The following is a 26,829-nucleotide window of genomic DNA, read 5'->3' as shown; positions in this document are numbered from 1 at the left end:
TAATGTGAAGCAAACAAAATTAAAAAAAATTCCTGAACTAAATATTTGGTGTATAAAGCAAATTCAGTTATATCTAAAATGACTTAGGATAATAATTAGGTTGTCCCTTGTCATTCAGAACTGAATTTCCAGGTTACCTGGCACAAGGTAATTTCTTAAAGGCATGAATGTATGATGTTGCCCTAACTAAACCCACCCATATTTGTATTCATAGCCAATTGCTAATGAAATTTTCTTCTGTGTAGCTGCATATCAAAGGTAGTATTTTTCATATTTTGCAACTCAAACTGTGTGGTCCTGTTTCCAAGCCGTGCTTCAATTCCTTTAAGAAAAACCCCTCCACTTCTGCTAGGTACTTAGCCAGCCATGCTCAGAGCAAAGTAAGAAGTTGAAATTCAGAAAATGATCCCTTAAGGTGGCATTATTTCCAGCCATTTTATGCACTGGAATCAGGCAGCTGAGAGCTGAAATGTGGAAAAGACTTTTTCCAATTCCAATTCTTTTTCTAATTTCTCACTCAAATAACCATTGGCAAGTTCTTGCTTTTGCATTTGCTTTCCCTGATTCCATACATCCACTTCATTTAAAGTCATGTGTGAAATATCAATAGGCACTATTGAATAAATGAGAATAACAATTAACACTTAATTTCTAGAAGTATAGAAAACTATTACAATAGAATGGACATACTGCAAATCCCATCAGTCAAAAAGTGTGGACTAGTGGGAACTAGAAGTTGGGCTTGCTTTTTTTGTTTTTGTTTTTGCTGTAGCTTCTGCCTTATGGAATATTCTCCTCATGGAGATTAGAATGGCCCCAATCTGTTGGCTTTTCACAAAGCTTTAAAAACCTGGCTATGTAACCTGGCCTAGAACTTGGAATGTGTTAAGGCCCCATTACTTGGCTTTAGTATTAGTTGATTAATCCTCACAGCTGCTGTTATACTTATTTATTTTCTGGGTGTTTTTATTTTTTTAATGTTTTATAATTTTAGAATTATAAACTGTCCATAGTCACTTGATTGAGTTTTGTGGCTATAGAAATTAAATAAATAAAAACTCAAAGGTAAAATTCAGGGCATAAGTGTTTGGTTTGAAGGAAAGGCAATACGTGTTGTCTTTCCTCCAAACCAATATTAATTATGATATTTAATTAATATACTTTAATTAAGTATATTTAATAATTAGTAAAGTGATATTTCCAATCATGCATATGATTAAATCAAATATTGATTATGGTTCTAGATTAGCATGAGGAAGGTACGGCAGTCAATTAAAAAGCATAGGTGATGCGTCAGAATCCAAAAAAATTATAAAAAACTAAAAGATATTAAAAATATGTGTATTAAAACAGCAATCATATATGAAAAAAACAAAAGTCTAAAAGGAGAAGGGACTGTATTAAGTGAATACAATGGAGCATAAAGGGTAGTAGTTGGAAAAATATAGCTATCAAATTACAGGTTTGTTTTATTGAGTACATCATTTTGACACAAATGAAAATAAACCAGCTCTAAATATTTACCGTAGTTTCAGTATAATTAAAGAAAAAGATAATTGCCTCCATCATGGTCCCAGATCACACTGTCCAATTAGGTGTTCTGGCATCTCCTTGGCAACTCCACTCAGTCTCTGGCCAGCACCTATTAAGATGACCTTGATTCCCATGGGTTGTTGTTGTCTGGTCTGACATTCCAGACTTCCCTTCTCCCACACTATGTGGCAATATGACAAACAGAAAGATGGCTGTGGCAGGCCCGATCCATTTCAAAGTTGACATAAATTTAGTACGACGTTGTTGTATGATGATCGGTGCCAGGTGCTCATTAAGTCTAGCTTATGGCACTGATCATCATACAACAAATTTAAACACTGCTGCATAGAGCCTGGCAACACTGTATGCAAATTTGATATTTCAAAGCAGCAACGAAGTATAGAATTGTCCTGTGTGTGTTTTTGTGCAGTAATGCTGAGATTAAAATAGTATTACTGTTTCTATAATGTAGGCACTGGAGAAGCACAGACTTTGTTGTTTTTGTCTGTCCAAAGTATTGGGACATTGTCTCTCTGTATGAGGGAATCTTCCTATATTGGTCTTCAGAGACAGCTGAGGGGAGGGCATAAAGTGCCAGAGTAAAGGCACTCTTGTGTTTAGACACTTCAAATTTAGTTAAGCATGCCATAGGGAAGTCAGAATATCTGTTGGATTTATTGGCACTAAAGATTGAGGGCCAGACTAAGTCCAGTTAGTACCAAGGATGGGATTCAGCTGATTCAGACCAGTTCAGGTGAACCAGTTGTTATGATTTTGTGCAGTTTGGAGAACTGGTAAAACTGGCTAGCCCCACCCGCCCCATCCCACCCTGCCCTATATATTATCTTACCTTCACCATGCAATCAAGAACATCCAGCTAAACTCCATGTCTCACTTGCATTGCTCACCAAAGGTAAACATGCCACCCGCTTGCCTTCACCTCAGGTCAGGGCTCAAGAACATGCCATTCCCTGGTTCTGGCCTTGCCCCAGAGTCTCTGCCCGCTCACCCGTCGCCTCGGCCAGGTCGAGGAATGTGCCATTCCCTGGCTCCAGCCTTGCCCTGGAGCCTCTGCCCGTTCACCCTTCACCTTGGCTAAGTCAGGGAATGCGCCATTCCCTGGCTCCAGCCTTGCCGCAGGCCTCTGCCTGCATGCTGCAGGTCTCAAACTACAGCCCATTGGGTCCAAAGCAATTTATTTAGCCTGTGGCCTGCCACGCTAAGCCGAAGGGCTGCCATGCAGTTGGTGCAGGAGGGCCAAAGTGGTTTGGGAATGGAATGGATGGTTCTTCTGTAAGAAGTCCCATCAGAAGGTGCTGCAGCAGAGATCTTGCAGCTGCTTCTTCCGTCCTTGCCAAGCCTTGGTCACTCGCGGAGATGCTCCATGTGTTCTCTGGGTCAGCAGCTTCTTCTCCCCACTGCTGCTCTTATTGGGAGAGAGTATCTTGTCTAATTTAGCAGCTGTGAGCTGCAGCTTCCTTCTAAGTCCCAACCAGAAAGTGTTGTGGCACAGAGAACCAGAATTCAACATGGCTGCTGCTTCTCTGTGCTGCGTGCTTTCCGGATGAGACTCAGAGGAAAGCGGCGGCTTACAGCTGCTAAATTGCACAAGAGATGCTCTCTTCCCCAGCAATAGTAGCAATGGAGAGAGCATCTCTTGTGCAATTTAGCAGCTGGAGAGCAGAGATGGAGCAGAGCAGCCCCCGAAAGGCTGCTTAGTCGATCCTTGTTGCTTGGCAGAAGCTGCACATGTGCAGAAGCCGTGCGTATTCATGAAACCAGTTTATACTACCCTTTTACTATAAGCTCCAGAATTTCTGTTTTGGATTTTGTTGTCTATGTTTGGATTTTTCCAATCCATTTAACTTTCTATTTCCAAGTCCTTAATTTATAGAGCCTTTATTATACCCCATTCCAAGGTACACAAATGTTGGGATTTAGCCTTGTATTCTTGACCAAATGGATAATAAAATTAAATATTCTACTGTTTGCTCCGTTCACTGAAAATTGTGAATGGAAGGTTATTTTGTTATCTTCAGAAATTAGGACAAATGGTAAAAAAAAAAATTCACAAATTAGAAATGCACATTAAAATTCCATATAAAAAGCTTACACGGGTTTTTTTTTGTGTAGAAGTTTTTCCCTTCTACATTAAACTACAGTAGCTAGATGATGGTACACACATGAAAATATAAATCAAATGTTTTCATTTCTAATCTCCCGTATCTATTTAATTTCAAAACTTTTAATAATATCATATTCTGTATATTTAATACTTTAAAAACAATATTTACTTCATTACACAACTGCTCAAGTATGTTTAATATTTGTATAACAAATTTGTATTTTTGGTGGGGCAAAACTGTTTCCATAAGTCATCTAATTGCATTGATGCAAGAGACCTGAATATATTTGAGTTAACATTTTATTTCCCATTAAAAACTGCTTCATGTTATCCTATTTGTACAGTTACACAACTTGTGCACAGTAAACAGTGTCTTTACAGTTAAATCAAGAATCATTAGGAAAATGGTTTAGTCCCTAAATAATTTATTATTGGCAAGGATGTTAGAGATTAATTGACCAGACAAAGAAGGCATCCTATCAATTATCCTCCACATTCTATATAACTGAAAAAGGTGCTTAAGAAAAAAAGAAGGATACAAAGATTTGTTTAACATCATGCATTCAGAAGACTTAGATGGTCCATCTCCACTGATCCTCTCTGCACTGAATACTGAATATTTGCTGAAACAGAAGACTTTATTCATAGAAGTAATAAATAATTATTTCAGTTATTAATAATTCAGTTAGTATTTGTTCAAAATTCTGATCCCTCGTTGCCTTCTTTTGTTTTTCGTATATTTCATTTTTTCCAATAAAACCCTTTTTATATTTAGTGGTTTGGATCATTGGTTTAATAACAGAACTTCTCATTAAGACCTTCTGTGTAAGCAGGAGCTCCAAATTGGCGCTATTCTCATATTTTATTTGTGGAGGTTCCTGTGTTTGAGATTTTTGGGGAGGTTTCTGGATTGAGGAGAATGTTTGCTAACTTCACGTAAATTTTCTAGACAAGGTCACTTATTGCATTTTAAAATATAGTTCAGATTGTATACAACTATGGTTTATTGAAATACCCCAATTGCTTTGATTCAACAACTCACTGAGTCACAAACTAAGCACACTGAACCACAAATTAACTAATCATATTTTAGTTCAGCATATTGTTTGAGTTTCTTTAGTCACTTTATTTAATCATAATCCCTTTTCCCTGGGGATTCTACATGTTTCTCTGGTTATATAATTTACAGGGGACCTGCAGCTACCACACTGGATCACATTTCCTAATCAACAGACCTTCAGAGTCCCAGGTTTTCAGTCGCTGTTTTTGAATTCCAGGTCAATCTATAATATGGCCTCCCTCATTTATGACTTGATCATGGATGATAGGGCTGACCTGGCATGGATTACTGAAACCTGGCTGGCCTTAAAGAGGAGAGTCCCTCTCTCAGGTTTGCCCTGCCAGGTTGCAGTATAACTAAGATTCCAATCCAGGGCTATGGTACTTGTTATCTCTGTTAGCATTTAGAGGTGATACTCTACAGATTTCTGGGTGAGAGACCGTGTATGTTGATTTTTCTCCAAGCTCGGTTGGGGAGTATTCTAACTACATGGTTGACTATTTTTCTATAAAGTGAGAACTTTAGAGAAGTGAGAACTTCAGAAACCACAATAGTTTATTCTCTTGTTTTCCAAATAAACCAACCAATAAATTGTGGATGGAATAACAATGCTTGTGTACCCCAACATCAGATTTTTGAGAAAGATGGTCTCTCTCTATCTGTGAAGGTAACATAGAAATTATCAATAATCTTGTCATCTCCCGCCACGTTGTATGTGCCATTAATTAAAATAATAAAAGTGACCTAAATATCAGGACATTCCCTGTGAAAATACAGACGTCTGTAAAAATTTTGTTTTGCAAAATGTTTGTGATTATTAGGCTTTTCTATACGGTATGTTGTTCTCTAGGGGCGTTGCAGAGTCTTGATGTCGCTGAGCACTGCGTTACTGATCATTGTTATCATTAATTACTAACACCCTTGAAAACCAGGAAATGAATCAGAAGATTATGGAATACATGTTTAAAGGCTGTGGGCAATGAATATTATTAATAGTAAACCTAATTAGGGCCTGTATTAGAGAAAAGTTTAGACAGTACCATTGACCACAACAACAGCACAATCACTAACCTCAATGGCAATCGCTTCTAAAACAAATTGTAATTCAGTTTTGAACCAGGCATAAGAAAGTCATTTTAGTAAAAACCTGGAAGTATGCAAAATAATTATTTTTTAAAACATGAATTCCAAAAGTGTCCAATGTAAGAATTTTATTTCCTTTGATAGTTGTTACTCATGTAGAGCAGAAAAACTTCCAATGCTTTTCTTTCAGGATTTGAAATTTTGTTTGCAAAAGTTTATTCAGAAAAAGGTTATGCAATATTTCCATAACTATCTCTCTAATTAATTGTTTCCAATTTGGTGGCAACAAGACTGCAATTCAGGTAATCCTTGAGTTACATCCTTAATTAAAACCAGAATTATTTTGGTCATTAAGAAGGTCCCCATATGACCATGTCCGAGCTTTTTTGTGGTGGTCATTAAGCAAACATCACGGTTGTTAATTAAATGCTGCAGTTGTTAAATTAATCCATTTTATCTAAAGCCTCTTTTTTTTGCCAAAACCAGGAAGTAAACACTGAAAACTGGCAAAATATGCTGAACATCTCAGTCAAGTGACTATGGAATGTTGCAAATGGCTATAAATGCCATCCAGTTGCCAAGCATCCAAAATTTTGTAGATACCGTTTTTGTGATTTATTTTTAATTTTGACTCATTGTTAAGCAAGGATTACCTGTAGGGAAAAAAAAAGCTGGGACATATTTAGATACCTCTTGCTCTTTTCATCAACCTTAAATGTATGTTACTGTAAACAGTAATAGCCATTTCAGATCATTAACAAACATATATTTTTCATTTTTGGCATATATATATAAAAGAAAAAACTTCCTCCCTTTTCCAGCACCTTAAAGCTACAGGACATGAAATCAACTTTGAAGGAGCCAGGTTAATCTCCAAAACAGAACACCTCAACAAGAGAATAATTATGGAAGCCATCGAAATAGAGAAACACCCCCACAACATGAATAAACGTGATGATACCTCCCGCCTACCAAACATCTGGAAACCAGCCCTAGCCAACAAACGAACACCACCCACCACCCAAGCCGTTACAATACAAAACAACAATGCACACACAGCCAGCACCAATCAGCACCAATCTACCAATCATGATACAACCACACAACCAATCATTCCACTTACTAAAACAAAGCCAGCACCCCCTCCCCTCCCACCAAGATTTACAGAAAGATGGCAGCTCCGTTCCCATTTTAAGCCCAAGCTTGAAGATGGCAGGTGAGATCTTGCCGAAACGTTGCAAAGACAATTTCAATCTTACACGGGAAAAGACCCGAATACAACAAAACCAGCATACCTACACCCGTGAAAATCTACGAAAACAAATATATATATATATATATATATATATATATATATATATATATATATATATATATATATATATATATATATATATATATATATATATATATATATATATATATTGTTTATGCTTCAGTAGCAAGGTATACACTTGCAACTTAAAATAATATTTTAAAGTCAGTGAACATTTTATATCATCTCTTTCTGTTTCTGATCAGCATGAATTTTTTTCAACATTTCCAAAACTGTTCTTATAGGAACGTAGGCTTTTTCATGTTCTTTTAGAATCTATAATATGAGTCTTTAAAATATTCAGTGATACTCTCTCTCTCTCCATTTCATTTTAGGCTTTTTCCCCCCCTAACTGTCTGTAGGATGATATCTGCTGACTGTGGTAAAAGAACTGCAAGTGTCAAAAGAATCTTGATATGAGTGTTAATTAGCATTGCTATATACTTAGCAGAATTCAGAAAAAGGCTTTCCAAAATCATTTTAAGAATATCAAAGAGAAAAAGACTAGTCAAATGAAGCATAAAATGTATCTCAACAAGTATGAAATGTAGAAATCGCCAATAGAGAATAAACTGATAAAATTTGAAAGTTCTCAAGTTTTATGCATTAGCATCTAATTACTTGTTCTGTTTTATTTTGATGGGAATAAAACTTTAACTGAACTGATATAAGGAACACACAAACAGTTCAGTTGCTTAGCAAGCAAAGCAGTTGGCAAGCTAGTTTTTAGGAAGAAAAGGGGTAAAAAGTGATATGATTGGGATTAAAAAGACACAGGCACAAACTGGGGTTTAAGAAAGAGACCCCAGAAAGATAGAAAAGCCAAAGGATAAAAAGTCCAGGAAGAAATAGGTGAAAAACCAAGTCAAATGATTTTGGTATGGGGGTAAAGATTATTTGAAACTTAGAAGGAAAGATCAAAACTTGAGTAAGGAAGATAGGAAAGTTGAGTCAAGAACTGAATAAGCAGAAGTTATCTGCACAAGTTGAAAAATGAATCAGCATTCTGGAAAAGAGGGGGGGAAGAGGCTACATAAGACTGTTGTGCACTTTTGTGCAGTTCAAAGGTGGCTCTTAGACTTTTGTAATCAAACTGTAGAATGTTAACTACGTTTGAGAAGCAGCTGCTTTATTTCTGTTCAGTTGCTGTGTATTTGTAACTTGAAATGCTGCAACTTTTTGTTTCACAGTTTTAGTAATGTCAGCGTCCCATACCTCCCATATCCCAGGCTTGAGTCCTAATAAGGTTGAAGGAGTTTGATGCCTTTTCAGTAACTTCTTCTAGAAATAGCCTTATAATTTTGCATATGGCTAGGTAAGTATATATGACATGACTTAAGATGTGCATGTTTATTTATTTACATTTTTTATTAAGATAATCAGAAAAATATTTTTTATTTATGTAGCTGCCTATCTCATATAGCTATTCCAGATTACAGCCCAGACTATAGTTACACATAGGGGCGCATTTAAATGTAACCGTTTACAATTTGGGGTCAGCGTAGCACCTGGACTTTTTCAAAATCTAATGGAAAGGCTGCTACAAAGGATACCAGGCGTCGTTCCCTATTTTGACGACATCCTGGTATCAGCCCTTTCCCTGTCCACCCTCCCGGCCCGATTGCGAACCATACTTCGGCGTTTCCGTGGTGCTGGCTTAAAACTTAAAATGACCAAGTGCCAGATTGCAGTTCCCCAAGTCGAATTTTTGTGGGTTTTAGGGGACAAGAAAGGAATTCATCCGACCCCTGAGAAAGTGCGGACTATTAGTCAGGCTCCTCCGCCTACAACCAAAGCTGAGCTTCAGGCTTTCCTGGGTCTGCTCAAGTTTTATAATATTTTCCTGCCTCACAAAGCGTCTGTTGTAGAACCCCTGTACAGATTGCTAGACCACTCAGCGAAGTGGGTTTGGGGCAAGAAGGAAGCCACAGCTTTTGACAATGTTAAAAAAAAATTAACTTCTGAGAGGGTCCTGCTCCAATACGATGAATCCATCCCTGTGATTCTGACTTGTGACGCGTCTCCTTACAGGGTCGGAGCAGTCTTAAGCCACCGTCTGCAGTCAGGACTAGAAACTCCTGTGGCGTTTTTCTCTCGCACCCTGTCCTCGCCCAAAAGGAACTATAGCCAGCTAGATCGAGAAGCTTTGGCTATAGTAGCCGGGGTGAAGCGCTTCCACTCGTATCTCTATGGCCCCCATTTTCACATAGTGACAGACCACAAGCCACTGCTGGGCATCATCGCTGGGGACAGACAAACGCCCCAAATTCTATCTCCCAGATTCACAAGATGGACTGTGTTCCTGGCTGCCTACAACTATACCTTGCATCACAGACCGGGGAAGCACATTTGCCATGCCGACGCCTTGAGCAGGTGCCCCTTGCCCATCGCAGTAAAAGACCCAGCGCTTGCCTCTGAGGTTTTGCTTATCAACGAGATGCAGTTGCCGATAACAGCAGCTGATGTGGCCTCACACACAAGTCGGGACAAACTACTCGCCAAGGTGCTGGCTTGGACTGAACGAGGATGGCCAGCTAAACCACTGGGCACTGAGTGGCAACCCTTTTCCACCAGGCAATATAAACTCTCTTCTCAGCAGGGTTGCCTCCTATGGGGTGGCCGAGTGATCGTTCCTGCCTCCCTGCGAGAAGCGGTGCTGACAACTCTTCATGAAGGCCACCCAGGCATCATCTGGATAAAGTCACTGGGCCGGAGCTATGCTTGGTGGCCGGGCATGGACCAGGACATTGTGAGGTGGGTCTCTGGCTGTTCTAAGTGCCAGGAGTCCTCACCTGCCTGTCCCAGAGCTCCCATCCAGAATTGGGAGCAGCCAAGGGCTCCATGGTCCAGGATTCGTATGGACTTGGCAGGGCCAGTAAAGGGCCAAAGTTTTATTGTTATTGTTGATGCTTATTCTAAGTGGGTTGAAATTGCATTATTGTCTACCACCACTGCCCCTGCCATTATCAAAGTGTTAAGGAGGGTGTTCGCGACCCATGGGTTACCAGATCTGGTCGTTTCTGACAATGGGCCCCAATTTACTGCTGCATTGCTGGGCAATTTCTTTGCTAGACTAGGGGTCCAACATGCTTTTGTAGCCCTCTTCAACCCAGTGGCCAATGGCCTAGTGGAACGCACTGTCAGATCAGCAAAGAAGCCCTGGCTAGGTTTGGCCCCCTCAATTGGAAGGAAGACATAGACACATACTTGCTATGGCAGCATGCCACCCCATGCTCCATGACAAACAAAAGCCTGGCATAATTATTAATGGGTCGGCGAATCAGAACAACACTAGACAGGCTACACCCAGAGTATGTCCCTTCAAAGCCCTTAGACTCGCACAGTCAGCTTAAGGGGTTTCCATTATACGCAACAGTTTATGCACAGAATTATGTCAGCCACCCACTATGGGTCCCAGGGGTAGTCAGAAAAATCACGGGCCCCTGCTCATACCTGACAGAACTAGAGGACGGCCGAGTATGGAGGCGCCATATCAATCAGTTACGAAATCGGCAAAGAGAGTCAAACATGGCAGGGGAACAACAGGGCCAATCCTATAGGCAAGCCACCGAGAGCTCAGAGCAAACGGCTAGGTCTCGGTCTACCTGCCCTGAGCGATCACATAATAGAATAGAAAAACCTAGACACTTACCTGATCTTCCCCGTGAGTTTCCAGCATTGACAGAGTCTGAAGGGGCAAGGCCTGAGGCCATGGGAACCGCGGCCACTAACTCTGAGGCAGAGGTCACTCTGTGAAGATCAGGGCGGGTCCGACACCACCCAGGCTATTTGGAAGACTATGCATGCGCGTTCTAAGTATGAAGGAGTGTTATGTATCATAGTTTTCCCTCTGGTCCGTTTCGCTAAGGGGCGCTGTGCTCGACGCTGATTGGTTGACTGTTTGACAGCCGGCATATATAAAGGGCTGTCAAACAGGGCTCAGCTGTTGCTAGTTAGCTGAGAGGCGCGAAATGTGAAGTGCCGCATTTGGCAACTTGTTAGCAATAAACTATTAGCATTTGTTAAGTCCTGGCTCGCCTCCATTTGTCCACCCGCGTTCTCCCAGCTAGAACAACTCCAGCTTCTAGGGTTGAGTCACAGCCAGTTTCTGTCCCTCCAAACCCTTACGGGCTCCAAGTACAAGCCAGCACCTGAGCAATTACTTTTCTGGCTGGCATAAAATGTATAATTGGGTATCATCAAACCTACTGATTACACTGAATCTCTCCCAGCAGCTTCATATATAGATATAGAAATAGGAGCAAAAAGAGATTTGAACCATGAGGCACCCCACATAATAGGGCCCTAGAACTGGATTTCCACCACAATTTGACTTGTTTTCCTTCAGTTTGTGTGACAATTCCAGAAACTTTCTGTTTACATTTCCATAATGCAGTCTTGCTGTTTCCCAGAGACCTTAACCCAGTGGTGAAATTCATTTTTTTTACTACCGGTTCTGTGGGCATGGCCTGGTGGGTGTGGCAGGGGAAGGATACTGCAAAATCTCTATTTCCACCCCACTCCAGGGGAAGGATACTGCAAAATCCCCATTCCCTCCCCACTCCTGGGGGAAGGATATTGCAAAATATCCATTCCCACCCCACTATGGGGCCAGACAGAGATGGTATTTGCCGGTTCTCCGAACTACTCAAAATTTCTGCTACCGGTTCTCCAGAACTTGTCGGAACCTAATACATTTCACCCTTGCCTTAACCCGTATAAATATATTGCAAGTCATACTTTCTTTTAGCATATCCACAAACTTTATACATTGCTTTTTTCCTTCTCTGTTTCTGAGAGTTTCATTAATTGCAAGAAACCATGATTTTTTAAGAATTTCTGTTCCTGAGAACTCCTTCACTCTTCTATTACATATTTCTTTTACAAATTGATCCCCATTCTTTGTTTTCATCTGACCAATCTATAACCTTTTTATTAACTACCTTTGTATTCAGTCTATGATCATTCAACATCCATACATATCTCATCTTATTTTACCCAAAACTTATTTAAATAATCCTCATTCCATTCAACCTTCTTTTGTTCCCCCTGATATCCACAACTCTCATTACCTGCCTTCCAGAGGTGGTATTCATCAGGTTCTGATCAGTTCTGGAGAACCGATAGCGGAAATTTTGAGTAGTTCAGAGAACTGGTAAATACCACCTCTAACTTGCCCCACCCCATCTATTCTCTACCTCCCGAGTCCCAGCTGATTGGGAGGAAATGGGGATTTTGCAGTAACCTTTCCCTGGAGTGGGGAGGGAATGGAGATTTTACAGTATCCTTCCCCTGCCATGCCTGCCAAGCCACTCCCACTAAGCCATGACACACACCCCAAGCCAGACCCACAGAACCAGTAGTAAAAAAGTTTGAATCCCATCACTGCTGCCTTCCTTTTTCATTTTCTAAAATCATATACAAATGAGCTCAGTACTACCAGAAATATTGTAAAATAAAAGCCTAATAACACGACTCCATATATATTAGAATTAGTCTTCTTACAATTAGAATTGGATTCTGAAAATAATTAGTTATTTTACATTATTCCTGACAGATCATTTGACAAAAGGCTCTGATTGAACATTGAATAACATGCTTAAACATTAATATTAGCCTGTCAATAAATGAAGTAATTTAAATTAAGTACTATGCTCCTAACATTTTCCTCAGTTGATCACATAAAAGAAATATTACTTTACCTCAACAGTTAATCATTTTTTCAGAAAAATATTGCTTGAAAAATTAACAAATTAATTAACAAAGCCTTAAGCTGAGAGACAATACACAATCCTAGGACTTGAGCTGATAATAAATTTTGCAAAAATAAATTAGCCTATTAGCACATATTAAAGCTGTGGAGTATAGCAAGTAAGGTGTTGAACAGAACTCTGAATGGTCTTGTTCTACCTCAAGCTGCTGCATACAAAATTATTTGTGGCTTCAGAGTAACTATTTTTATTTCTGCGGATATGTATGGTCCATTAGATTAGTTAAGATAAAATACTTTTGGTCTGTTTTTAGGACTCTTATGTTTAACATGTTAAAACAAAGTGTGGGAAAGGAAAGGGTTGCTGAATTTATGTTGTAAAATTTCAAGATCTCAGAAAAAGAAATCAAAAACATGGTGGTTAAACCTATAGTTAGTGATGTTTCTCTAAACAAACAAGTTCATTTTGCCATCTCTCATAGTTTTGTCGTCTTCACCAACCATTGTGGGTATTTCACAGCCTTTCCATTTTGCACATATAATAATCTCACAGCAGTAATTAATTGTAAAGATTATCTTCCCCTTTCCAAGCACATTAACATCTGCTTCATTGTTGCAACAAGGATTTTTTTTTCTGGTAGAAGATTAAACATATAAAATCATATAAAAAGTAGTAGCCTTGGGCAATCATAGTTATCTTCCACTCCTGCTCTGTTAATGTACTGTATAAACCTGATCAACCATGTTGCTCAGCAAACTGTTTAGGCTATTGGGTTCAACCCTCTTTGCAGTACAAGAATCAAAATGAAAGCATCTCAGACAGAGTTCTTTTTCTTTATTTTCTGGGTTTTTTTTTTTTTTGGTCCACCAATATTTGTCCATCTGCAAAGATCTGGAATTCCAAGGAATTCCCTCAAGTGCCTCTTACAGGGAGACATTAACGGTTGTTTTCCTGCCTTAGAAGAGTTAAGCTATGATTCTACTATTCCCATGATCGCGATCCTATGGCACGCGTGCCACAGGTGACATACAGAGCCCTCTCTGCAGGCATGTCAGCCAGCTGGTGGAGATCCCCAGCCCAGCTCCACCGTGCATGCGTGCATGCCTCATGCCAGCCAGCTGGATTTTGGATCTCTGCTGAGCATGCGTGGGGGGCAGGAACCTTGTGCGGGCAGCACTCACATTGCATTTTGGGAATTCATTCATGTACCGCTTTCCCTGCACCCCGTTTTAGTCTTGGAAGGCCTTCTGCACCAACCTGGAAGCCAAAGGGGGGCCTGGGGGAGCCATACAAGGCTCCCTTGTGCCCCATTTTGTGCATGGAAAGCCTCCTGCACCAATCTGGAAGCCAAAAATGGGAGGCGGGGGGGACGGGGCACATGCACAGGGATGCATACGCATGCATTCTGGGGGCAGGGGGCATGTGGGGTTAACCATCACTGTAATATTCCCTCTAGTTCTGTGATTGCAGAATAGAAAATAGATAACTAAGTTGCATGCAGATGTCTCCATGTGTGTCATACATAAAAAACTGGCAGAACTTAGATCACACACTTGTCATTTATCATACCCTGTGGACATAGAGAGACAGAGAGAGAGAGATTTTCCCTAAGTAGCTTATGCCACGATGATTGGATTCATATATCTTAATATATAATAATATGGTATATTTTATTTTAATTAACTCAATATGTAAGTTCGTATATGGTTTCCTTAACTGTGATCTGTTGAACAGGACATAATTCGCTAGGCTTACCAAACACTCAAATCATAAATCAGACTACAGTAATTAGATTCAAAGAACTCTTAAAATCAGAATAAAATTACCACATTTTAATTTTGACTGATGTGTACCAGATATTGCACTGATAAACTATAGTTCAATAGCTTATTAGCTTGCAGGAATTGAATTAATGTGTTTTTTCATATAGTTTGAAATAAAAAGGAAAATAATATTGTCTTCATATTTAAAAATGTAAATAGCAGTTTTCAAGGAAGAAGAGACTAGAGGTACTCTAAACTGGTAAAGTCATTTTATCTAGTGTGTTAGACAGATCAAATATCTCTAACTAGTATATGGTCCAGTATATTATGATAATTTAAACAATTGGGGTTAGTACATTGTTATTTGTTTATTTAAATAATAACCCAGCTGCAACATCAGATGGTGCCAATATAGATTTTCCTCTCGATGTTAACAGGAAATTTTGAAAAGTGTGGTTTTAACTCTTATCTTTGTAACCAGTCTCAGCCAGTCATCAGTATGCAGTCTTCAGAAATTTGGAGTAGATTCTACATTACAGATAATTATCAGTGGCTCCTTGGTCAGGAAAGCTGCATTTATATGTATATACCCGACTGCAATCATACTCAGATTTTCAGCATCTGTGTATATGCAACAGAGAGTCTTATTGGGCATATTTTTAACAGAATAAACATTGATGAATCTCTCTCTCTCTCTCTGTCTCTCTCTCTCTTTCTCCCCCCTCCCCCCCTCCCTCCCTCCCACCCACCCCCCTCTCTCTCTTCTTCATGCACCTACAAAGTTTTGGCATGAAATGTATTTAGTGTTTGGCCAATAGACAGTCTGGTCAAAGTCTTCTGACCATGCATCCTGGATGAATTATTGGCCCTTTCACCATTTCACTGTTTAAATGCTTATCCATCCATCCTTAAGTCAGCAGAAAAAAAATATTTGCATGAAAATTGCAGTCTATGTCCTTGGCAATCTATGTCCTTCATTATTATCTCTGTTCCAAGTCATTGCTGAAAAGTGCTGTCCTGATCAGATATACGTGCACCCTGACATAAATGAAGTGATAAGCACAATATGAATCCTACATATTGTGCTATATGACAGTCATGTGTTTATAGCTGAGAATTAGTTGCATGCAGCTGGAGCAGTTTCCATGTATACAGCGGTGTATCATTTGGTAAACTAGTTCAGTTCTATTGCTGTTACACAAATTCAAAGAACCCAGTATAACTTATTTTTATTGAAGTAAAACTGAGGTAGGAAGTGGCATCACAACCACTGCTTCCACCCTCCAATCCTTGTTAATGAAATAGCAATAGCATTAGCGCTTAGACTTATATACTGTTTCACAGTGCTTTTACAACCTTCTCTTAAGCAGTTTACAGAGTCAGCATACTGCCCCCAACAATCTGGGTCCTCAATAGGAGTGTATTAATTTAGCCAACTGACCATTTGAATTGAAAGATTCTGAGATAAACATTTTCTGGCACAAGAAATAATATGGAAGGAGTATAAAACAGCAAGGTGCCAATTATCTAAAATGATTGTCTACGTCATATAAAAATATTATTCATGAATATCAACCATCAATATTATTTTTTATTTTCCACTTGATAAAAAATTCCATTCCAATTAAATGTAATGATTTAAACAGTGGAATGCTTATCCTAGCACTGAAACAACTGTGAATTTCTAGTGCTGCCCGAGCTTGGTTGATTTCTTGCAGATGTTTCAGTACCAAACTAGGTAACGCCATCAGTGCAAATTCTGTTCTACTCTAGAAAATGTGACTATTTTCTCAGCATTTACTAACAATATTGTGACCTGTGACAACAAATGAGAATTTACTGCACATTTTACCTCTAGGAAGCAATAAAAAGATATTTATTTATTACCTGTTTCCAAGTGTTTCCTATTCATTTCAATAGGATTTACTTGCTGCTTGTCAGTAAGGTTGTCTTTTCAAACAGGTAATAACATAAGGAAATGTCTAATGTATGACCACAAGATGGTGCTGATATCTTGAGAATATATTGTAAAATGCATGCGCTTAAGTTTACAGAGAGCAAAAGGTGTTTCATGTTCATTGAGGAATTTTCACAAGATCCCTCTGAAAGTTAAAACTAACTTTGGATCTAACGGCACAATGGCATATGGTTTTGAGCAATTAGCCCTGTTTATTTGCTTGAGACTGAAAATGATTGAGTTTCATTTGTTTGTTTTGCAATGTTATTCCTTTAAATGAGAATAAGCAAGCAATCTATCATTGGAAGGAATTGAACTTCAGCCATTCTAGGCATTTTTATTTTATTTTATTTTATTATTCTGATGGTTTTGCAAGTCTGCATCATAGGAGGTAGACATATAATTTCCTTTTTAAAACATGGCCAAAGAAATGCAAATAATATTAATTCATGGATGACATGGATGTATGTTTGTAAGAAATTAATGTGTTTCTCTTTGATGCACCATGTATGCGAAGGGATGTTTGCTTTTCCAATACTTTTTACAGCCCAGGTCAGGAAGTGATTATTTTTGTTCTCAGCATTACACAGCCAACTTTTGAGGAACTGAAAAGATGAAAACAGAGTCAGTGTAAATGTATTTTAATGCAAGTCCATCTAGCATAAGTACTTGTAGCATCAGATGAATATATTTTCAGATAAATGTCAAATGAACTCTGGCAATCAATGGGGTGAAGGATACTGTAGTCAGATTGTCCTCACATGCATTAGAGAAATATATTTATTTTAAAATTTTCTGAAATATTTTAAGTTAAATATTCAGCTTCTGATATTTAGCTAAACGTTGGTGGCTACATATATTTATTAAACACAGTAAAGATATAATATTTACAAGGTTACATACATCACACTCCATTTTGGCTGCCCACTTCAAGCCTAAAATATTTCAGAGTGATTAGCTACTTTTGAATTGAACCAGCCTTCCTAATGCTGGACAGGGACATCAATGAATCAATGTGATTAAGGCAAAGATCTTATTTTTTCCTTCAGTGTCAAACTGAGCTTATCAGCAGTCATCTCCCAAAGGCAATTTCCTTCAAGGTTCTCTGAAAAGAAGCCCATTGAGAATGCACAAATGTTTCTATGTTATCACTAAAAAAAACATAGTGGAAATTTGACTCATGCAAAGGACTCCCCCAGCCAGAATGCTGGAGGAGGAGAAACTCCAGTAATCTCAAAGTCAGATCATGGAGAGGAAGACATCCACCAACTCTGCTTTAGAAAATCATTAATAATGTATCAGTGGGTCATTAAAATAAGGAAGAGCTAAGGGGCAGCTGAATGAAACTGCCCATTGGAGTGATCCACAAGGAGTATCTTCTCTGATTACTAGGCCACTTGTGAGCAAAATACCATATTGTCACTCAAGAATGGGATATGTTACAAAAGTAAGCAACAATTACAAGCAGTGGTGATTTATTGAATTGAATCAGTCTATATGAAATTATCTTGAGAAGAACTTATGCTACTTTCCTTCCACAAACCCTGGTTCTACATGTTAATTAGGATAAGAAGAACATATGCACGTGAAGGCTTCATTATTTAGAACAGCGGTCCCCAACTTGGTGGTCAGCGGGGGACGGGGGGAACCAAGCCAAGTGAACAGCATGTGCACGTGCGCAGCTCAACTTGTACGAACAGCAGTCCAACACACAGGTGCATGTGCAGATTTAGTTGTGAATAGGCCGCGGCCTGATAGCAGACCACAGCCTGGGGGCTATGGAACCCTGATTTAGAAAATGTTCTGTTTGTCATTATAACCAAAGGATACTAAATGGATTGGTGTAAGAGCTGAAACTAGCCAGATTTCATTCACAGACAGAATTGCTACATAAACATTTAGTAGTTATCTCTAACTTTTAATGCCAGAAAAAGAATGGCCAAAGTCTATTGACACCCAAAAGGCAGGATGGAAAGATATAGAATTGAAACACTTGAGACAATTATATCTAAGGTTTCATTTTTGTATTCATTAGTAGCAGATCTTCTGCACTTATATAACATTTTATCTACCATAAAGCATTTATTTAGCCAAGTTGTATCTGTGAAACTTATGCTACAAGACTATGATATAGGCTGACTGCCTGATGTGTAAAAATGTATTGCCTTGCATGAATTCTTGCAAATGATAGCACATAATACCTTGAATATACTGAGTATGAGCAGCCCTAAGATGCAGAGGACAAAATCCGCTACTTTATATTGAATATGTACATGAAAATATACATGTGTAGGACCCCATTATCCTCATTACTTCATTAAGTAAAAGATACACTGTATCTACTGGGGCTTTCAAGGTATACTCATATTGTATCAATTGTTTTAACATCATGATACAGCATAATGTAGTATTGGTTTTTGGTGCAATGTATGATTTGTGTATTGAGATTTATGGATTAGTATGTTGTATGTATGTCAGCACGTATTAGTATATTGATGGATTAGTATATATAGTATATTGGCAACAAAAACTTTTCACTTGTCCATCAAATCACAATTAAACTCAGCTTTAGTCTATTGACTTGATTCATATATCGTTATGATATATAAATCTAGTCAATAGGTCAATTACGATGATAGTTAATGCAATCTAATTTCCATGAACAAGACATAGCCATATAAGCATAAAAAAAAAAGCACAACTCACTAAGAGAGAACCTTGTTTATTAGTCTTCTACATTTAAAAAGTTACTGTATAGGCTAAGCTTACATATGGGTAGCTCAATTAGCCCCAGGCTGATGACTTTCCATTATTGTGAATTAAAATTTCTGGAGTTCCAGCAAAATGCTGATTGATCTTGAAATCTTGTGTACCTGTTGGGCACGAGTTTGTGAATAACTATAGCAGTTTGTTCTTTTCATCTGTACCAGGCGTGGGTTCTGCCCGGCTTTACTGCCAGTTTGCGCACAGTTCAATTAAAATTGTTCTGCGCATGCACAGAACTAAAAAACAAGATGGCAGTGACAACAAGAGAACTGGTCCAGGGGCATGACAGACCTGGGTCACTGTAACTGGCAGTGACCCAGGCCTGGCATGCCCCTGGACCAGTTCTCTTGCTGTAACTGGCAGAGATCCAGGCTGCCATACCACTACCAGGTTGGCCAAACTGGTAGAAACCCACCACTGATCTGTACGTACAATGTAATTTTTTTATGCAAAGATGTTAACAGAAGGTTTCCAATGATTTGTACAGCTAGGAAACAATGTACTGCTTTCTGCCAAGTCTGAAATATTTTCTGATATTGATAACACTTAGCAACAAGTTGTCTATCAAGAAAAAACCTGATATTTCAGAAAAAGAAATCAAACTGCTAGTGTTGTCACATAAAATAAGATGATTTATATTAGGATATCAACTAAGCAGGAATCATTGCTATTATTTGTTAAAAGGGATCCTTGTGTTATTTGTTAACAGAAGGAAAAGTGACAGCATGGCTTCTGCACTATTACAAAATAAAGCTAGTTTAATAAAAAAATCAAAGTTTCATAAGGTTGGAAAGTGTCTCAGATTTTCTGGGTCTTCACATGGAATCTTTCAAGATTTTAGACATTTTCTTTTTGTTTAGACATTTTAAACCCTTTTATTATAAAAAAAATGCATGGGGAAATTTTGAGGGTTTTTAAAATTTCCTGATGCCTTCAACATGATACAAAAAATAACAAACTCAAGAGCTCTTTAAGCTGCTAATTCTGCCACCCAATTGTAAGACTACTAATGCTTTACAAAAAATTAAAAAAAAAACATGAAGTAGTTCTTAATGGTCATGTTTATCCATTTTTTTTATTTTTAGGATTTTTTTCTATTGCTTTTAGAATAGTCTCAACCAGAAATAATAATCACAAAGTAATACTGATCTGTGTATGTATAAAAAATGTAGAGGGAGAAAGAGATTTACATAGATATATTCTTTGTTTCACTTTCTCTCTGTATGTATGTATTCCTGTATGTGTGTGTATGCATTTTGTTTGCATCTCATTTTATTCTTTCTAGTTGTAGTGTCTCCTCCCAATTGGTTTTCTAAAACAATGATAATTGTCCAAAGAGTATTGTCAGCAAAACCTGTACTTGAGCTCATCTTATGATAGGACCATTCAGTAACCCCAGCTGAAGCCTTTTATGGCTATACTTTATCTGTAAGGCAATGCTGATACATCATATCAGACAATAGCAAAATAACATGGAACATTTTCATTACAGCAAAATATACTGAGTTTCACTTTCAAAATAAAACATTAATCTCACTGGCATCTCCCATTACTGAATGAACAGGACATTAAAAACAATAACAAATGAACTTCAGATGTCATACATTGTTGTTTTGTCCTTCATAGTCCAATGCTCCATGTCTCGGTTTCAAGACATTTCCAAGAGGATGAAGATTTCCTTTTCCAGATGTTCTTGAAAAGTATTTCTTAATTTACAACAATCACTGTGTATTTATATGAAGTCTCTATTTCTGTCTGTATGTGATTCAGCAGAGAAATGGGACAAACTCGCTGAACCTGTGGCAATGTTTCCTGTGAAACATAAGATTCAGTGCATGTGGAAAATCTGCTATATCAGAAAACAAGAATTCTACTATACATTGAAATCGCTTCTTTAAAACTGCAAATGTTCCAGAGAGGGCTCAAGATAGAATATAAAGGCAGCACCTTTTCAGAAAGACATCCGAGAATAAATTTGCCAAAAGGAACCTTTGTGTTTTATTTCTTAGTCAAGTAAGCTGTTCCCTTCCAAGGGGTTTGACCATCAATTGCATGAGATCAACTGGATAACACTGACTATGATATAAGTTCTCAGTTCACAAGATGAAACATACATCTCTGAATGTACCCTATGAAAGCATTTATTTCTTTAAAACTTCATGACTTCATGACTGTATTCCCAGTCCATTAAGAGAACTCTTCTATAGCAACATCAAACCACAAGGGACATCCTTGTTGGGAATTCATTCTGGGGGGAAAAGAAAAGAGAAGCAAAAATATAAAATCTAAAAGCAATCAAGAAAGATGGAGTATAACATACCAATGTTTTACGTCCTCCTTCCACCCAAAAAACCATAAAATGAAAAGGGTCAACATTTCTGCCATATTATATCCCTAATACACACCTGCACAGCCTTCCAATTGAAAATAATGAAAAATATAGAAGGGTTTCATGTTGTATTCCTCTTTTTTAGAGTTAAAAATGTCCCAAGTACACACTCCATCAAAGGGCCTCTATTTTTCCCCTTCTCCATTGAAATAATGATCCCCTAGCAATACAATAGTCAGTACCATAAAATATTGTGTGGTCAAGTGATTATTCTTTCAGACAAAAAGAAGAAAGGCTTCACTTCAAGAGCAATGGGCCTTTATATGATATAAATAAAGAAACAAAATAAAAGGAAGGCTCTTCAACTATTTTTATATGTTAAGGCAAATTCCCTTTCCTCTTTTTTTCTTTTATTCAATGTGAAACAGGCAAAAAAATCGCTGTGCTTCTTTTCACATGGAACACACAATTCAATGAAATCAAGTATTCAGCCTTTCTTTAAAAAAAAGCTTTTGCCCAATGGCTTGGAAAAAAATATTTATCCATTTCTGAGTTATTCTAGGAAGAAGGAAGAGACAAAACAAGGAACAGAATGAAGTGGCCATTTGGCCATTTCAGGCCAAGGGACTATCCTGTAAGTCAGATATAATTTATCTGGAGGCTTGTCATGTGCTAATTGTAATCAATATGGATTTTTCATTGATTTGTTTAATGTTTATTATATACAATGATCATGAAAAGAAAGGTGGCTATGAATCAATTATTTATTCATTCATAGGAACCTTAAAAACTTGTGTGGACAGTTTGTCCCCATTCCTTTAAAATGTCTTCTCATAAGCACAACCTGAAGTTTATATTTAATGTAGGTAGTCCTCATTCAGGGACCACAATTGGAACTGGTGACTCAAGCAGGAAGTGAAAAATCATGTGACTGCAACTGTCTTTATGTTATTGCTTCAGATTTTTTTTTATGCTTTACAGAGTCTGAAGGATACAAATGCTTATATAGCCCCTTTTCCCTACTCTCTTGTCTTTCAGAATGTTCTCCCCACCACTAGGATAATTAGCAAGAACAAAATCGATATTTGCATTTACATTCAATAGAGAGGAGGGGAATACAAGAGAGTAACAGACACACAATGCACTACATCAAAAGGAATGCAGAAGACCCAGCTGTTTGCTTAGCATACTCCCAGCTGCCAGCCAATAGCTGCCCAAAAGACAAACAAAAGCCTTTAGTGATCCAAACTGATTTGGATCTTGTCAGTTTCAGGCAGCAGCTGAGAGTTGCATGGTTCTATCAACTAATGAAAATCACAGAGCTGAGCTTGTTAACTTGTGGCTAGCATTTTTAGCAATGCACTGTGGCGAAAAGTTTGGTTATAGACAATTACTGTGCTTTGTGAGTGGGGGAGGGAGGAAAAAAGTAATTAGGCATAGAACAATGTGTAGTAACTAACTATAATGGCAAACATGTGACTGAGAAACAGATGCTGTGAAATTCATAAATGTGGATATTGAGCACAAAATTACTTTTCATCATATTTGTAACGGTGAATGGTTACTGACCAAGGCAGTCATTAAAAAGGATTATCTGTATACTCAGATTTTTAAGGAATACACTTTCATGATTTACTCTTCACAAATCTGGTTCCACAAGGGTTTCAATGGAAACCAATGAAGTATCACAAGCAGAAGAACCATCTGAGCAGACTTTAATACAGAATCCTTTTCTTTTGCTATCATTCTTATACCACCAAAGCTACAATGTTCAATGGATAAGTTCATATTGTGAATTCACTGTATAACAACTCTTTCAACTATTCAGAAATAAGTCAATATGTCTTTCAAGTGTGGCCTAATATTAAATTCTTTAACTTAGAGGTGAAAATTAATAAACAATGATCTTTTTACTTATGAAATTAAGATGACATTAAGACAATTTCTACTGAATTCACGGCGTACCCTTCTTCCCATGACACACACTTGCTGAATTCATATTTTGCTTCACTCATGTTTTTCTTAATCTATCATACTGAATTTTGCACTATCCTTTTCATTTGGCCACATTTTTAAATGGGCATTTTTGAATTGTAAAAGCAATATTCCCTGAGGTAAAGAAAAAGTAGTGAGGGGTTGTTGTTGTTTGCCAACTGCAACTTTAACATTAAATCCAGAGTACACAACATCTCCGAATCGTTCTATCAAAGTGCAATAAACATTGTGCCCATTTATTCCTAGAGCAAGGGTATCAAACATAACCTCACTGTTTTGGGGGGCTCTTTTTTCCTCTTCTTCTCTGATGAATTGAAGTTAGGTTGTTCTCTGTTTTTGTATGAAGAACCCCGGCTCAATTCCCTCTCGCTGTAAGGTGGCAGAGTATCTTCTCCTTCCTCTTGTTGTGGAGGTTGTTGCTGCTGCTGCTGTTCTGCTTTATAAGTTGATGGTGGTGACCAAGCATAGTAAGATCCTCCCCTTTGGCTGGATTGTGAGCTGAGCTTTGAAGGCGTGTCACTATGTTCACCATTCTCATCATAGCTTCGTGATTTCCTTTCGAGGGCACTAGTGAGGTAGGAGTGATCATACTTCTGACTTCCTCCAGGTGTCCGACACACTAGCCGAGGCAGGTGTTTCTCTTCATGCATACGTCTCCTAGGTGGACTGTATCTCCAACCCCGTTCTGGGTCTGTTACGGATTCACGGTTTCCTCCCCTGCGTTTACTATAAAAATCATCTGAATTCTCCAGATGTTGTATTGGCCCCACCCTTGATCCTGTTCTCTCAAAGTGTCGTGGCTCCTGAGCCGCCTCAGTTCGATGAACCTGTTGATTGTAAGATTCAGCAAAGGCTGCTAATTCATCCATGGAGACAGCTGGCACTCCGAAAGAAAAACTCTTTCTTGAAAGCATTTCTGACTTTGATCTCTGCTGGCTGGGTAAGAGATAAAAGAGATGCTTTGAATTTTGGTTTAATTTTTTTAAATTAATTATGTAACCTACTTGCCTGTTCAGCCAATGTAAGTAATTCCCAGATGAACATTTGAAATATTACAGCAGTATTATACTTGTACTGGCAGCACCCAAGTGAGCAGTGGAAAATTCTTTTTTAACACTGATTGCCCTATTTCTAGAGCAGGGAAAAGTATATACCTAAACAAAGTCAAAACTTTTTATCTGTGTAGTTTTCTACAGCCAGGCTACCTGAAAGTCTCCAGTAGAGGTCTTTTATCACATGCCCTTTCAACTGGATTTGCAACTATTGGATTTGAACCCTTTGCCAGGCAAATAATCTGTTGTGCTGTCGAACTATAGCTAATAGAATTACAATAGGGTAATCCACATGCATGACTCCAAGATATACATTTTAACCTCAGTACAAATAATGACTGGGACTTAAGATCACAGAGCTGAGCCTGTAAACGGATGGTTCATCTTATTGATCAGATAGAGACAACTAAGAGAATAATACTCCAAATATGTCATTTCTTACATCTCATCTGTCCTCTAAGTTGAGATAGCCTGGCTCAGAGAATGAATATTACTAAACCAGGCATATGTTGGGGAAATCCTGATTTGGGAATAGTACATATGATTAAGATCTGACACAGTAGTTGGTTGCCAGCTAAACGAGGCAGCAGTATAATATTTTGGGAGAGGAAAAAAAGAAAGAAAGAGTGGATTGTTCTTTATTTTGTGTAAATCACTTCAAATATCGCTCAATTTCTGAGCACAAAGAAAGTGAAGAAGTTGTCTACTTCCGTGTTTCCCTGACAACAAGACAGTGTCTTATTTTCTTTTGACCCCCAAAATAAGTGCTTGGCCTTATTTTTGGGGTGGTCTTATTCTTACACAATACATTTTCCAGATAAGACAATGCCCTTTTATTGTGCTTAAACTGTGCAAACTACTTTGTAACTTAGCTTGATTATGATTAAATATACAACCCATCTTTATTTTGTACAACTCAAGATAGTATGCATAATGTTCATTCCTCATAACAACAGCAGTGTGAGGCTGTTGAGAGAGTGATTGGCATGAAGTCACCCAGCTAGCTTTCATGCCTAAGGGAGGACCAACAATCACAGCCTCCCAGTTTCTAATCTAGCGTTTTAACCACTTCATCAAACTGGCTTTCCTTGCGTTTATCATATCCAGTGCGGTATATCAGATCTTTTAAATGCCTTATGTTCATACTTGCTATTCATCCATATAAATCAGGAAAGTAAAAATACTGAAAAGCAATAGCCTTCTGTTTCCACTTTCCAGCACTGAACTTACCTCATTCTGAAGCTTCCTCCATGTTCCCTGTAATCAGAACGTGTTTGTGGCCTGGATGTACCACTTCCACTAACAACCCCTGTCCAGTACTCAGCATCACCACCCATGTCTCCTGAAGGAGGAAGTGCTTTCCTGCACACCTGACGATAAGACTGGCGGAAGTTGGCACCCCCGTCGTGTAAAGAACTGAGCTCTGAGATGGTGTTACTGTCTGGAATGAAAGATTGTAGTTACTGGGAAAGTGTTAGAAAAGATACAATTTCTTAAGATGCTCATACCACCCTGAACATTATTTGCATAAACAATTTCATTGTTTACTTATGATGTAGAAGAAATTACAAGCAATAGTTCTCAACCTTACTTATTTTAATTCTCACCACTGATTCTGTCAAAAAAAACCTAGCTGCCATGTGTGGGGAAAAGTCAAATTTTTCAAATTGTGTTATACATATAAACTTATGTTCTGCTATTCTGTTTATCACTATCAGTAAGTATGATACATTTTAAGAACAAAAAACTTGCATTAGTACCGTGCTCATAAACTTTACCCTATAACTCTAAAAAGAATAGGGGAGATTAATTGGGGTGAAACAGTGTTTGACTTAGGAAACCTTTGCAAATCAGGAACTATTTCAAATAATGAGACATGGCACAAAACGTTTATTTATCTATTTGCTTAATAACATGCTTATGCTTTCATAAGCTGCTCCAGAGCTAGATGCCAGAAGGTCCTCTGCTGAATGCTCAACTCTCTTTTGTCTCCCCACATTCAAGTGGAGATTGACTACTTTGCCTTCTATCTATTTGATCTTCCTTTCTGTTATAAATATACATACGGTACGTAACATGGATTCCACCGTACTACTTAATGGGTTCTGTCTGACCATGGGAAACGTAAAATCATCATCAA

General features: G+C 38.1%; 1 protein-coding gene across 3 annotated transcripts in view; it reads right to left on the bottom strand.

The window, feature by feature from the left end:
* Window positions 1-19,253: 19,253 nt before the first annotated feature.
* Window positions 19,254-26,829, bottom strand: part of ILDR2 (immunoglobulin like domain containing receptor 2) — a 61,583-nt gene continuing 54,007 nt past the window's right edge. For all 3 annotated transcript variants that reach the window (XM_081951134.1, XM_081951132.1, XM_081951133.1), the window contains 3 exons: window positions 25,920-26,130; window positions 23,910-24,573; window positions 19,254-21,561 (listed from right to left, as the gene is read on the bottom strand). In XM_081951134.1, the coding sequence (XP_081807260.1) occupies window positions 21,526-21,561; window positions 23,910-24,573; window positions 25,920-26,130 (911 nt within the window). In that variant the 3' untranslated portion in view covers window positions 19,254-21,525. The remainder of the gene's footprint in view (window positions 21,562-23,909; window positions 24,574-25,919; window positions 26,131-26,829) is intronic.

This window comes from Natrix helvetica, assembly GCF_964273705.1.
Source record: "Natrix helvetica genome assembly, chromosome: 4".
In the NCBI taxonomy this organism is placed as follows: Eukaryota; Metazoa; Chordata; class Lepidosauria; order Squamata; family Natricidae; genus Natrix; species Natrix helvetica.
This window is presented reverse-complemented; position numbering and strand designations above follow the sequence as displayed.